Source organism: Notolepis coatsorum (genome assembly GCF_963971535.1).
Source record: "Notolepis coatsorum genome assembly, chromosome: 2".
NCBI classification, from domain to species: domain Eukaryota; kingdom Metazoa; phylum Chordata; class Actinopteri; order Aulopiformes; family Paralepididae; genus Notolepis; species Notolepis coatsorum.
Window position 1 is genome coordinate 37030904 of NC_140166.1, and position 16135 is coordinate 37047038.

The 16135-nt window shown below is 42.3% G+C and overlaps 1 protein-coding gene across 3 annotated transcripts in view; it reads right to left on the reverse strand.

Annotated features, from left to right (window-relative positions):
- sema4ab (sema domain, immunoglobulin domain (Ig), transmembrane domain (TM) and short cytoplasmic domain, (semaphorin) 4Ab) overlaps window positions 1-16135 on the reverse strand; it is a 190621-nt gene that overhangs the window by 126065 nt on the left and 48421 nt on the right. For all 3 annotated transcript variants that reach the window (XR_014619381.1, XM_084307497.1, XM_084307496.1), the window contains exon 2: window positions 9202-9471. Coding sequence is in view for 2 of the 3 variants with exons in the window: in XM_084307497.1 (XP_084163623.1) it covers window positions 9202-9292 (91 nt within the window). In the remaining variant the exon portion in view is untranslated. The remainder of the gene's footprint in view (window positions 1-9201; window positions 9472-16135) is intronic.

Genomic DNA, 16135 nt, shown 5'->3' on the forward strand with positions numbered 1-16135 from the left:
GCAATGGAACCTTGCTAGCAGCGCTACGAACAGGATACGAACGAACACCTCCACCAGTGCCTCCGCCTCGCCACTACATCATATCAGCCCAAATTTCATAATTGGACTTACGGTTTAGGAGTAGATGTGATAAATGTGTCGTAATTATCTGGAAAATGTGCATCTATTTATGTACTTAGCCACGCCCTTTTTTTGTATCCACTTTTTCTCCCCATTTTCTATTTTTCTCCCATCCCAATTTTGTATTTCCAATTCTTCCCTCCCCTGTCTTGAACGTTGCTAGACTATGCCTCCCACTGGTCGGCTGTAGTGAGGATAGAAGCCTTGCATCACGTGTCTCTGGTACACGAGGAGGCAGCCTGTCGCATCTTTTCACCGCAGCAGCACGAACTCTCAGTGGTGAGGAATAACGCGTGGGAGGCTCACGCTGCCCCCGATACTTCCTGTTTCCACCGCACCGGCGTCACCCAACAGAGTAGTAGGAGTCGCTGTCCACAACGTCCAATCCCTACCCACCGGCTTTCCCAAGCCGGTAACAATGCCGAGAGCTGGGCTCGATACCAGCATATCCTGCGTTAGTGGCGAGCGCCTTGCCCACTGCGCCACTCAGTCGCCCTTAGCCACGCCTTTTTGAAGTTGATTGGTTAATATCTTCAGTGAAAGTAAAAAAAAATATAGAAACAAGCCTCTTATAATTTTAATAATGATTTCATGAAATTATGTCATGATTTCAATATCAATACAAAATAATCATGATTATGATTTGCCATAATGTTGCGGCCCTAGTAGAGGTGATGGGCTGTTGAAACAGGTTACTCTGGATTAACATGGAGTTTAAGTGGGAGTAAGGTGTTGTGCAACACCAACGGATAAAACATGCCTTGCAGGCATGTCAGCGTTTGTCATCACCCCTCTGCTACCACCCACCCACCCACACACACCCACACCCACCCCCCACACACACACACACATACACACACACCACATACCCCTCTAGGGTCTGCTCAACACCTCTGAACCACTCTGCACTGCTGGAGTGAACCCATCCAAAAGAAAGGCTTGTTTAAATGAACTCTTTCAAGCCTACATAGCCTTTTAACATGCCTTATCTATAGTCTAATGCAGTGCTTCTCAAACTTTTTCTGTCAGGCTCCCCTTTGGCGGACCAAAATATTTTGGGCCCCCCCCCCCCCCTCGCCCCAACAAAATAGTCATGAAATGGGCCATGTTTAAATTTATTGAAATAACACCAATATCGTGACCTTTCAAATTGGCCCTATATTTTGTTTTCAGAGCTGTCATGGATGAAAAGCCAGCTTCACACAGATACTGTACTGTATGTGGTGCTGAATGGTATCAACACCTTAACTGCTGCATCATGAGATACTTGGTGGGCCATGAGATGAGATACTTGGTACTCAGCACCACACTCTGAAACTAGCTCTCTAGGTGGTATCAGATGAGATTTCAAAGAGTTCTTCCAAGAGTTTGGATGGAGATGTGTCAGGAAGCTTTGTCTCAATGTAAATAAATTTTTTATCCAGAGTAACTTGGTGATTTCTGTGTTTTATTAAATAATGATTTTCAGATTTTGAGAAATGGTATTTTCATGGAGAACAGTGCAGCTGCAACAGATAGCACTTTAGTGATAATTTTCTGGAATCCCCCAAAAAAAAAAAAAAAAGAAAAAATGTTCTTTGTTTTTTTTTAATAAATCTCAAGGCCCCCCCTGTCATGCCTCTGCGCCCCCCACTTTGAGAAACACTGGTCTAATGGAATTGGAAGCCAGTTCTTTCAAAAACTCTAAAACATAATTTTTTTTTAAATGTATTCACTATAAAAACAGCAACCAATTTCCTCAACAGCATAAGCAAAGTCTATAATTTCAGATTCAGATTCCTTTTACTGGCACGTCATTCAGTACCTTTTACAGCAAAAAAAAAATAGTGAAATTCACTTTGTTGTGGTTCCTCGACCGTAGCAGCATCTAATATAAAATAAAAAATTGCATAAAATTAAGATAAAATAACAGCTAGATGACTATATACAATTCTAACAAAGTGTGCAGTGAGCAGATATTACAATATATAAAATATAAATAACAAAATGGCTATGTACAGTTCCAACAAGAAGAATGTATGTAATGTAATGTGCGATGTGCAATAATTAGCAATGGGTAAATGCAATGTGTAATAAAGTATATAGCAGCAGGGGCGGTTGGGTGGCGCAGCGGACATTGCGCTTGTCACCAATGCAAGAGAGACACCGGGTTCAACTCCGGCTGTCGGCACTGCCTCGGGCTTGAGCCAGCCGTCATACTAATTCAATTGGCAGAATTAGCGGGTGGAAGTCGATGGGTTGGACGGTATGGTCTAAAATGTATATCACGGTATAATTTGAAGTATAGACGGTAACGGTATATATCACGGTATATTCATTTATCTTAAAATGTCTATATAAATGCTTCTGAAGGGGTAAACACTGGTATGTCAGCTATTACTGTACTCTTGTATTAGTAGGACATATTTCACATAGTACAGAGGTATTTTAAGAACATTTATTGTGCAAAACTGCAATATAAAAATGCAAAACCTTTTCTCAAGTTACTCTCTAAAAAACACTTTTTTCATGAAATACAATAAAATCAAGCGGCACAAAGTGAAAATAAAAACGACTGCAGGACAGGAGGTTTCTTTCCCTCAAACAACTCAAACACAATAAAACTCCAACATAACTTAACTTTAGTGTACATGTTTGACAACATAGAGAGAGAGAGAGAGAGAGAGAGAGAGAGAGAGAGAGAGAGAGAGAGAGAGAGAGATAGAGAGAGAGAGAGAGAGAGAGAGAGAGAGAGATGTAATAGGTTTGAGTTTGAGGTTTGAGCGTCCTAAATTGCCGTAGTTGATGATGTCACACCAGGATCATGTCATTGTCAACACACAAGAGTTGGAAACGAGAGCAGTCCGATGGATAAAGCAATATAAAGAAACAAATAGCCAATACATGTGAAGTTATCTTTGAACCTCTGTTGTCAAGCCTCGTCAATATAACCCCCCCTTTCCTCACTAATGAAACTGGTGCCGCGGAGTCACATTAGAACGTTAGCTTAGCGGCTAACGTTAGCCCGTGGCTGCGCTAAAGCAAGTCTCCTCTCAGCCTCCTTAGCCAAATTGAAAAGCCCAAACTATATGGCAAGGTGCGTGAGCAAGTGGAGAAAAACTCAGTACAATTAAACACTATGCAACGACCACTGCAAACGTTGAGTGAATCGTCAAGTAACGTTAACGTCATTGCTACTGCTGTGACTACTAGCTGCTCTAGTCTACCGGTCACAAGGTATGAAGGTATAGTCAAAATCCATACTGTAGCGCAAATTCATACCATTTATACCGTATACCGTTTATACCATCCACCCCTAATGGGTGGTAATCTGGACGTTGTGGACAGCGACTCCTACAGGTCGGTTGGGGACGCCTGCACAGTAGAGACAGGAAATGGCAGGGGTAGTGTGAGCCTCCCACACGGTACACCTCGCCAATGAGAGTCCGCGCTGGCAGGTGAAAAGATGTGACAGGCTGCCTCCTCGTGTACCGGAGGGGACACGTGATGCAAGGCTTCTATCCTCCGTACAACCGGCCAGTGGGGGGCATATGCAAGCAACGTTCAAGACAGGGGAGGGAAGAATTGGCACATTGGAATTGGGATGGGAGAAAAATGGGGGGAAAAAGGAGAAAAAGTGGATCAAAAAGGAAAGTATATAGCAGCAGCAACAGTGTTTCTCAAGTGTAGTCGGGAGTGGGGGGGTACCAGTAGAGGTTGTTCTACTGGCACCAATTTGCCAGGTCAACCTCCCTCCTGTAAGCCATTTGGTCGTTCTTGGTGATTCGGCCCATCACTGTGGTGTCATCAGCGAATTGAATCACTGTGTAGGAGCGGTGCGTGGCTACGCAGTCATACAGTGAGTAGAGGAGAGGGCTCAGGACACAGCCCTGGGAGGCTCCAGTGTTGAGAGTCAGAGCCCAGAGGTGTGGGGGCACATCCTCACCACCCGTTTCAAAATGTCACCACGGTAAGTGCTTTTGGCACAGAAAGGCTGCCAATTCTACCCGCATTTAGCGGGTGGCGATGGTAATGTCAAGCCCTGCAGTGCTTGCAAGATTCTAGGTTCAGACTGTTGAGACCCAAGTATAATCTTCAAGTGCATGGTGCTCAGTTTTTACAAAATTGTCTAATTCGTTCTAACGAATGAAAGACAAAAAACTGTGAAATATAACGTTAGGTCCACCACTGTTTCAATATCAGTTAGGATTTGGAATATCTTCTAGTGCGTGCCAGGCATTACCCCCTGCCCTCATTAAATGTTCTTTCACAAACCCTACATTTCCATGTCCCAAAAATGGACATGGAATAAGATCATCCGTTCCAATTGGCTCAACAATTGCTTTCTATTGTGTATTGATTTCCAATGTATGGATATGTATCCATGGAAACAACATCTCTGCACCTTTCACCATCAACCCTCCCATTTTCCAAGACGGATGCCAGAGCGCTACTGTAGTAAGGTAAGGTAAGAAGATAAGAGATTCCTTTATTGATTCATTGGGGAAATGTAGGTGGCATAGAAGCACAGGGGAGGGGAGGTACAGGTATGGGCAGGATAATAGAAAGACAAGAAATATAGGTAGCGTCACAATAGGGCTGGGCGATTCGTGCTAAAATGTGAATCACGATTTTTCTCTCTAAGACAGACATCCTGAATTTCACCGGTTTCTAACATGCCAATGAAAAGATATCGTATACGTTTATCACACCTTGTTTGGAGGCGCGTTGTTGTGTATGAATGTCCGTTTATATTAGGGATGGGCATTTTAAAGAAAAATCCAGATCGATTGATCGCATGCTATACTCGAGTGATCGTGTATTACTCGAAAAGGGAAAAAAAACTTTTAAAAACGAAAATAAAATAAAAACAGATTTTTCTTTTATTTATTATAATCTTTTTGCTTATTTTTGTTCATTCACATGAACAAAAAAATTAAAAAAATAAAAATAAAAGAATAAAGAATTCCATAAATTTTTTTCATAATTTCATAAAATCTGATCACTCAATCTAGCACACGTCTTTCACACACACACACACACACACACACACACACACACACACACACACACACACACACACACACACACACACACACACACACACACACACACACACACACACACACACACACACACACACACACACACACACACACACACACACACACACACACACACACACACACACACACACACACACACACACACACACACACACACACACACACACACACACACACACAAAACCGGTCAAGCACTGTGAACATTCACAAATCATTAACTCTCTAAAGTGGAATGACCTATTGTAACCTGAGAAACACTCAACGCTATTAACACTTGGGTTTAGTCTCATCCGTCACCTTGTCATTCTGTTGGAGCTGCTGCATGAATGGCACATCCATGTCCCTTCAATTAATTCATACCCCCCCCCCCCCCACCACTGTGACCAAACGCACGTTTCAAAATCTGTATGACACAGTATGGCATACTGTACAAAGTCTTTCTTTCAGCTAAAAAAAGGAGATCCACAAGTCTTAACTAGACATAGGCCTCGTCTATGGACCATAAGGCCCTGGCTACCTTGATCCATCACACAATAAAGCTTATTTTAAACTAAGGTTTCGACACAGGGTGCTTTTGATGAAAGAAACACAGTCTACATACTAGAGCTGAGCCCAAACGTTCGAACCTTTGTTCGTTACGTTGGCATTTGAATATTAACACTTTAACTGCCGGGAAACGCTTTACAGCGTCATTCCCGGCCATGCTCAAGTTGCCGAAGGACGCTTTACAGCGTCTTTAATATCAATATTTCAAAAATCTGTGATCGGATTCATATTTCCCCTCCGCTGGCCTGAGATCCACCAGGAGGACCCACTGAGCTCTCTGGCGGTTCAGGAGCGCCATCTGGTGGCCGATCGGCGCAATCGCCAAACAGGAAGTGCTGTGGAGGTTGTGCTGGTCGGCCATATTACTTCCGGGCACTCGGTTTGGCTCACGGCACTCTGGCTCGTCACAATATATAGCGATCCATTGCCAATAACTCGATAAACAACATGATTTGGACGTATATAGTATTATACAAGCTGGAAATGGTTCATCAGGATAAACATCCCATAATCGAAAACGGTCTACACCACGCTGATCGTCCAACGGCGCGAGGAAGATCCGGTAAGATTCAGCGTTATTCTTGAACGTGTTCCATATAAACTGTTATGATGAACATATGACCCACACTAGATGAATGATATAACGCTGCCCACGGAATTATAAACGATCCCCCGCCCATCCGGTCATCATCAGATCATACGTAGATCATTCTAGAAGTACGTCCAATTGAATTTTTTTATATCGCCCCGATTGCCATCAAACTGTATTTCATCATCAATATAATGCATTTGGGGCTATAGATCACGTTCTGGAGAAAGCTGCAGAAAGAGATGAAAACATACTTATACATTAGACCATACTTTACTATGAATATATGAATGAAAAAGTTTAACGTTGCTACACAATGAACAATACATATAGGACTTTGAATGGGCCCTAATAATGGCAATGTAGCAATAGAATTTAAAAAGTTATAGCCATGCAAAGAAGGGGTACTTCTCCATAGACAAATAGTAGGGGTGCACCGATATATCGGTCGGGTATCGGTATCGGCCGATAAGTGCCTTGTTGACTGCTATCGGCCTATCGGCCGATAAGCTCAAATGTGCCGATAGCAGTCGCCGATAACTAACCATCCATTTGTGTAGCGTCAAGACAAAAAAAAAATTCACTCGCGACCTACCTGCACAACGCCCGCCGTCCGCCCCACACACACACAAGCTACTGCATCAAAGTTACTATTTATGATTAACAAGGCATTCGTTTTGTGGCATTAACGTTATATAGTTAGTGTTACACGGACAATAACATCAGCATATTATTATTACCCATAGCAGCAAGGCATTACTCCGAGTCCGTTCATAGCCGGGAGGCAGACGACTAACGTTACTGGTGAAAATGTGATTTACGTTGGAATACTCCTTTGCCAACTTGCTGTACTTTGCTTGCAGGTCTGCAGCCATTATTACTGGATTAAGAATAGCCCCAACTTTAGCCAACGTAACGTTATGGCTAAACCTTTAACATTAGTTAACCCTAGCTTTCGGTTAGCTGTTCAATGCTAATGTAATAACACAACCAAGCGAATCCATCAGAGCTCCCCATCAACACCGCTCTGTCGGGAGGATGGCATTTAAGAAAGTATCTGCTGTTAAAATGACACAAACATTCGTTTTGTGGCATTAACGTTATTATAGTTAGTTACACGTTCAATTACATCAGCATAGTATTTACCCGAAGATAGCAAGCAAGCCGTGCATAGCTCGGTTACATTCCGTTGCTCATTCCGTACCCAACTACACATTCTGCAATCTGTTAATAAAGTTTTCAACCAGACAAATGTATAGAAAGGCTTTGTTTTATTATAACATTTGTTGCAGTAAAATCATTGTGTCTCGTTTGGCCATCCTGTGGAGCGCGCTGGTCGGCGGGCACTGCCGGGCAGCTAACTTATTAGCTTGTTGTGGTTCTGAGTTTGACTCGCATTCTCACAAGCAGATCAATGGCGGCATGCCCCGAAGTAGAAAAATGAATATTCGCTTGGTGGTAAGCAGGAGGTGGGTGCTAGCGGTGTGGCGTAATTGGCCGAATCGACTGTCAATCAAAATGGTTCCATTGCATTGGTTGAAAGCTCTGGTTGAGAGAATAGTATCCCGCTGCAGGCCGCCAGAATGGTTCCATTGCATTGGTTGAAAGCTCTGGTTGAGAAAATAGTATCCCTCTGCAGGCCGCCAGACGATACTGGGAGAGGGATCAGTGATACCATAAACATATTTCTTGATGTTTCCTTTTTTAAGTAAGTAAAGAGGCCTACAAATACAAACACACATACAAATATACAGTAGTTTCATTAAAATTTTTTAAAAAAAATTAAAAAAAATATTAAAAAAAATATTAAAAAAAATTAAAAATACTTATTTTTTGCCACAATTATCGGTATCGGTATCGGTATCGGCCGATTGTGTTAGTTGAACAATCGGTATCGGTATCGGTGGCCAATTTTCATATCGGTGCACCCCTAACAAATAGAGCTGGCAATCTATGGTATATCATGAATTTAACCCATGGCACCCAAAGTGTTAATTAATGGGTTTGAATCTCCGTATATATATATTTTTTTTTACACAAAAAATATATATCAGAATGTGATATACCAGTATATCAGAATATCACAGTACTATGTTGCGTTTACAATAATTCGAAAGTCACGCGCGAACACAGACACAACAACACAGTCTAGTCGAGATGAGGAGGGGTCACCGTCATACATTATCAGGAAATGAATCAATCATGCAAAAAAGAGAGTTGAGTGACTCACACTCACCAGTTTTATTGCATAATACAATGTTTCCGAATGGATGTTTGGATTAAACAAAGTGTATGCAGTGATGCTGAACTTTCCCAGCGGAAAACAAGTTACTTAATGTTACACAGGTATGTTATGCAGCACGTTAATTAAGCTATGCACGTTTAGCTGGCTAACGTTAAGATAGCAGGAGCCGTCGGCCAACAAAGATGTTGTTTCAACAAATGTATTCACAAAATGGATTACCATCCAAACGTTATTGAAGCCTCCCGTGACCAGTAAGTACTAAGTAGGTACTACTACTCTTAATAACCGCAGCAATATGCGCAACGTTATATGCGTAATGTGCCTAAAGTCAAGACATGACAGTACTGAACCAGAAAAAAAATGTAGGAGCTAATTTTTTGCATGATTAAAAACAATGGTTCGAACGTCCTTTCGAAAAACCCTGGCGAAGTTCAAATCCCCAAAATAGGCTTCGGGGACAGCTCTACTACACATACCCTACAGCATGGCCCCTAATGGCCACCACAACCCAAGGTGTAGATAGATAGGCCGTGAGAGCCAGCATATCACCAAGTGGGCACCTCTCTTATCTGGGGTTTCGACATCTTGGGAAGTATTCTATAGCTGGCGTGTGTCGAGCCATTCACAGCCAAAGAGGAGAGTGGTACCAGACTCACCCGTGGAGAAGGAGACTCGGGGCATCAGCCTCGTCAGACACGGGTCCAGTAAGCCCACGAGCACCAGGTACAGGAGGCCTTGACATTCCATCACAGCTGGAGACCCAGGCTCAGGGAGGTGGAGGACAAGTCAAACAGAGGCGAGGAGGGAGTGAGCGTTGGAATGTAGAGTGTCCCACACTTGCTCGTGGTGTCGCGGACTAGATTGATGGGGGGAGAACCACAGTGGAAGCCACTTCCTCTGGTGTCTGGAGCCAGCCGTCATTGCATCTAGAGAGAGAGAAGGGGAGGAGGCAGAATGTTTAGACGCTGATAGTAGAGGAGCAGAGGAGACGATAGCTGCGCGCGAGAAAACAGGAACTTAAAAGCTACTTCCGTTGACAGTCAAAAAGGCCTGACCTACTTGTTGATTTTGACTTTGCCAGCTCAGATGTAATCGCATAAGTCCTTGGCCTCGATCACACAGTGTGTGTGTGTGTGTGTGTGTGTGTGTGTGTGTGTGTGTGTGTGTGTGTGTGTGTGTGTGTTAGGGCTGTCAAAATTGGCCTAAAATAACATTATTAGACTATTCCTTCTAAAAAAAATAAACATAGGTTCGAACCATTCGAATATCTATTATTGCGTATTATGTAAAACAAAATAGAACAACACACCCCCGCCTCCCTCTCTCTCGTGAGTTGAAATTGGTGCTAGATTGAGAAGGGGCTGTCTCGGATCAAATTAATGAACGTTTACGGCATATAGAAGAACGGACATTCAAACACAGCAACGTGCCTCCAAACAAGGCGTGATAAACATGAAACAATATCTTTTCCTTGACATGAAACGGGAAATAGTAATCAAACCATTAGGGACCTGCATGACGCTTCCGTCTCTATTCATTATCTAGAGGTTTTACCCTGAGGGATGATTTACAATAAGTGCTAAAAAAACAGAAAAGTAGGCTACTTACATTTTTTACACTAAAATAGCGTTAGCATTAAAAAAGAAGGTAGGCCAGCTGTAGTTTACATAGCTTGCATACAACTTTGTCTGGAGGTTCCACAAGTTGAGCAAAATCCAGTATTAAGTATTTCCAAGCGGGACTTTTCTTCTGGACCGAGTCGGGTTCTGAACTAGGGTTGTCACGATACCAACATTTTTGTTTCGATACTATACCAATATGAATTTAGATACTTTTCGATACTTTTCCTCAAAATCAGGGAAACACTCTCAGATGTCATTATTGTTCTTTATTTTAAAACACAACAATGAACAATGACAAGAATAAATAAATTAAATGAAAAGCAATGGCATTCAAAATGCTGGAGAACTTTTTTTGCACTCAAAACAGTTGCTGTACAAGGTTTCTGAACCCAGCTTTCTCAACTGTATATATTGGAACTTGGTCCACACAGATGAACTCTGCGACTGCCCTGTTGAGCCTTTTATCATCTTTGGACTAATTTGTGTACTTAATATGCTGCTCAGAAAAAGCTGGGAGGTTAGGTTGCTTCTGAGTGGGGGAGTCACTCTGTGAGCCAAATGCAGCAGACTTCTGTAGTTAAAAAAATTCAAGGGGTAGAAAAAGTATGGTTGTTATTATTATACATTTGTCATAGCAGAGGCCAGAGGGCCTAATTAGTTTGAGATACCATAACCTAGAAAACATTTTGATGAGTGAGACTGATTATATATAGCCTATCATAATCTAGAACTAGGTTATGTCATATTGTAGGATGTTTAACAAAAATAAAATAGATTTCCGTTGTCTTTATACAGTATGTATGAACCATTAAATGGGCAATTGTCAAATGTCTCTGTATAAATCACGTTTGTGACTAAGCCATAGAGATGCACATGTGCATCAATTCATTTCTGTTGTGGGTAGGCAAGAGGGGATGCTGTGTTTACTAGCTTTCAGCACGGGAGTTTAGGCTGTGTATAGCTTATTATTAGGCTTTTCAATTTATTTTCTGTTCTTGCGAATAGCATTGTGAACATTTTCTAATGCTCGTATAAGGAACTTAGCCCCTTTTGTGACTGTAATGCAACCCTTGGTTGAATACGCGCATTCACACATTCACGTATTCAACCAAGGGTTGCATCACAGTCATGAAAGGGGCTAATAAGGAACTGTAGTCACGAGAGCTAGCATAGCTCATCCAACGAATGTTGGCGTCAATGGCATGACTACAGTACTGATAGGAGCTACTGTAACATTAACGTAACGTTAGTTATCATACCATACCATCGGCAATTGCAGTGAGGATCTTTATTAACGTTAGCTAGCTAGCACATTTTGCATAGAATAAACTCGGCTAACGTTAGCTTATATAGCTAGCAAACTATGATTCTAGTTAAAGCTAGCTAGCTAACGTTAATCAATAAAGATCCTCCCGGGGCGGTCAGGTGGCGTAGCGGAGATTGTGCTCGTCACCAATGCAAGAGGCTGCGGTCTCGACTCCCGGAGAGTCAGCATTGCCTTGGCTCGGGCTGATCGATATACTAACTCGTTTGGCTGAGTTAGGGGGAGGGGAGCCGTGGGTGGGTCCTGGGCGTTGTGGACAGCGACCCCTACAGTTCGGTCGGGGCACCTGCTCAGCAAGGGTAGGATCTGGAGAGAGGTAGTGCGACCTTCCACACGTTACACTCTCCCGGTGAGAATCTGCGCGGCCAGGCTGGAGGAAAGCATGCGACAGTCTCCGGCCTCTCGGACCAACAGTAGGGGAAAGTGCGCAACAACCAGGAAGGGGGTTGGGAATTGGCATAACGACTAACAGTGGGATGGGAGAAAAATCGGAAAAAGAGGGAGGGGGAAAAAGATATAAAAAAAAAAAAGATCCTCCCGGGTCATGAGCTGCAGCATTCCTCTCTCCCCCTCCCTCTGTCTACTTGGGGATACTACTGCTATCAATTTATTAGTCCAGAACACCAAACCCCTACTCATTTCTCTAGCTCAGTGGTTCTCAAACTGTGGTACGCGTACCACTAGTGGTACTTGGTGGTACTGCTGGTGGTACTTGAAAACATTTCCAAAAAAGCTAATTTATTTTTTTTGATTTTTGCAGTCAGGCCACTGAACTTAGAAGCAGGCCAGGCCAGTGTTTCTGGTTGCGGCAGCGCGATAGTTAGATAATCTAAGTGGGGAACAACCAGGAGATCACTGTGACAGAGTCTGCAGTCTAAACAGTCATAAATCTTTAATTCAACTTCAGCCTTGATCATAACCATTTATTTTTAGATTTCTTGTAATGTCAGATAAAAAATGAAATACTCCCACTTTTCTGAAAAGAGTTGGTGTTAAATCTGACATTACAAAAAATCCATCAAAATATGTGTTGCTGCTAATCATTGACACATGCCTAGCCTGTAATAATCCCCCCCAGAAAAATGTACTTTGCATTTGATATATTGTAAATATTTTACTTTGTGTTTTTTTTTAACAATAATTTGTGATGCCATCACACAAACTGGCATTTAAAGGGTAAACATTCAAAAATGTATTGAATATGTGTTTTCTTTTCTTTTTTACAATAATTTGTGATGCCCATCACAAACACTGGCATTTAAAGGGTAAAATTTCAAAAATTCCTGCACCAGAATGCAGGAAATTAAGTTTTTGTAACAAAATAATTGTGTGTGTGTGTGTGTGTGTGTGTGTGTGTGTGTGTGTGTGTGTGTGTGTGTGTGTGTGTGAGTGTGAGAGAGAATGACGGACAATTGCTTGCTGTGTGAGAGAGGGAGAGAGAGAGAGTGAGAGAGTGAGAGAGTGAGAGAGTGAGAGAGAGAGAGAGAGAGAGAGAGAATTAAGTACATTTGCTGAAATACAGTTGTTCTTAATTTTCTCACTTGCTATGTGAGAATGTTAGTTATTATGTTCTCAATGCCCCTTGCATTGTATGAGTTGTGTGGAAGCGTTTGCTAGTTCTAGTGCTATCCCTTTGTACATTGTGGCTGTGTCTGACAAAAGTTAACAATAAATAATGGTATTAGGAATACATTTGCCTCCTGCGTGAACTGTGCATAGCTGAATAGACTGTATTTTAACGCCGGTCATATGGTGGTACTTGGAGAGCCAGCTACGTTCTCAGGTGGTACTTGGTGTAAAAAGTTTGAGAACCACTGCTCTAGCTGTTGCCAAGAAAACTATCCTTTTAAACTGGAAGACAAGAAACAATTTGAATACTGGGCAATGGTTGGGCCTTCTCTCAAATTACATATCACAGGAAACAATCTCAACAAGAGTTGTTCCGATAATGCTGGTATCGGTATCGGCGAGTACCCTCTAATTCTGCGCTCCGACCATATGACGTAATTTATCAACAACACTGCGGTCTGCTGAGTGAGCATTATAAAACAAACGTGTTTTAACCGACCGTGAATTAAAGTGTCAATGCTGTTTGTCATTTTAACAGCAGACTTTCTTAAATGCCATCCTCCCGACAGAGTAGTGTTGTCAAAAATATCGAAATATCGATACATATCGATACTGAATATTTAAAATGGTTTCGATACTCATTTCGCTAAGTATCGATACTTTCTGCAGTACCGATACCTGCTGGCTTGCTCCCGCAAGTTGTTGACAGACAGACGTGCTGCCAGAGCACGCTTGCCCTTCCGCTGCCTCCTCCTCCTCAGAGACCGGCAACAGACACAAGCTGCTGCTGCAGCCTCCTCCCCCTCACAGCCGGGAGCCCTGTCTTCAGTTTGTACACAAAGCTATTATTAGCTAACGTTAGCTGTCGTTCCTCCGTTAGCTTATGCTAGCTAGCTGGCCACATTTATAATTACTTCATGGAAACGGAGTAACGTCAAGCCGAGCCCACCCACACTACACCAGTACACGCATGAACTCGACACAACTACCCCGTTTCCAACGTTAGGTCGAGCGGAGCCCATCCTACACTAGTACACGCATGAACTCGACACAACGTTACTTACCCCGCCTCCATGAAGTGTCCAATTAGCAGCAATGTTGTTGAAAATGTAACGTTAATAAATGCTCCGAGCATAGCTCCGGAGAAATCTCCCTCTCTCTCTCTCTCTCTCTCTCTCTCTCTCTCAAGTACCCTTGTTTTCGGGTCATAACTAGAAAGGTGCGCTCAGTAGACCTCAAATCTCCAGCAGCCACTCTCTCTTTCTCTCTCTCTCTCTCTGATCTAAAGATAAACAAAGGGTTTTAAAAGTGTTATATTTATCTTCTCTTATAGTACCAGAGAGAAGCTGAGGAGAATCAACCAGCAACAAAAGCTAATTTTTTTTTTTTTTTTTTGTATCGAAATGGTATCGAAGTAGGGCTGGGCGATATGGCCAAAAATGTTATCGCGATAAAATTATACAATTATTTTCATATAACTCGATATCGATAATTATCGTCGATATAATGTCTGTCAAGTTTAATTAACTTCTTATGCCCGGCGCCGATGGACGGGCTATTAATAGCATAGATATATATAATACTTGTTTTGCTGCTGCGAATGTTGATGTCGTCATCAGTCCGCGCACGTTAGCAGTTAGCCGACAAGCGGAGTATCTCATGACAGACAATGTACTACATATTACCCTAAAATACTCTCTTCCGCCCCAATATATTGAAACGACGTCCACTGTATACCCCACACTACTATAAACGTGGCCTCAGAATTCACGCCACACACATACTCGGCACGTAAATATATAAAATAGTGCCGTGCAAGCTAGTTATCCTAGCCAGCCTTGTTTACTACTAGAGTCCTACCTCTCTACCCAGTGGTGCACTGCGGGTCTCCTTCACTGTCGGCCATCTCCTTCACTGATTGGTTGTTAGTGCGTGTGCTGATATCCAAGCTTGGAAAATCGATATATCGAAACTTTGTGACCACGTTTCATGTTTATTTCGAGGAAATAATTTATCGCGATAGTTATCGGTATCGTTTTATCGCCCAGCCCTATATCGAAGTATCGATACTTTTCAAGGTATCGTATCGAAGTCGAAATTCCAGTATCGTGACAACACTACGACAGAGCGGTGTTGACGGGGAGCTCTGATGGGTTCGCTTGGTGGTGTTATTAGCATTGAACAGCTAACCGAAAGCTAGCATTAACTAACGTTAAAGTTTTAGCTTTAACCTTACCTTGGCTAAAGTTGGGGCTATTCATAATCCAGCAATAATGGCTGCAGACCTGCAAGCAAAGTACAGCAAGTTGGCAAAGGAGTATTCATTTCACATTTTCACCAGTAACGTTAGTCTTTCCATCTACCGGTAGCTCATGCTAGCTAACCTAGCTCATGTTAACGACGAACGTCGTCACTGATCGACCACCTCGCGTACACAATTAATGACATGTTGCGGACAGCCATATCGGTGACAATGTTTAGCTTTTAGTGCCAAATAATAAGAGTCTGAGGCGGAGTCTCAAAAGAGAATGTTGAATATTTATTGTGCAAAAATCACAACACAGCCTCTGCTACTTAAACGGAGCCTTGTGGAAGCAAGTGCAGCAACGAATAATGTCTGTGTGGAACTAATGTGCCAACAACCTTTCCGTGGGTGAACTCATTGAGATAGTTTTCAATTACTGATACTAATACTAATCTATACAATCACCTGTTGTTGAATAAATATCATTAATTTATAGTTATTACTAAAAAACAGTAGCTGTATAAAACAGTAGCTGTATAAAAACATTTTAAATTTTTTTTTAATAATTTATATACATTTTTTAATGTATGCACTGGTATCGGATCAGTATCGGTATCGGCCGATACCCAAACGGATTGGGAAGGAAAAAATGGTATCGGAACATCTCTAATCTCAACCGTGGATCACATCGAAGTCTCACAATTTAATAACATCTGGGAATTGCTTGTGGATAATCTAGGCTCCTAATCATAGGAGATTGACCTGTGAGCCATCCACTCCATCTCTCAATCCCCCTCCTCACCCGCTACTTTACTTAGGCCATGGTTAGA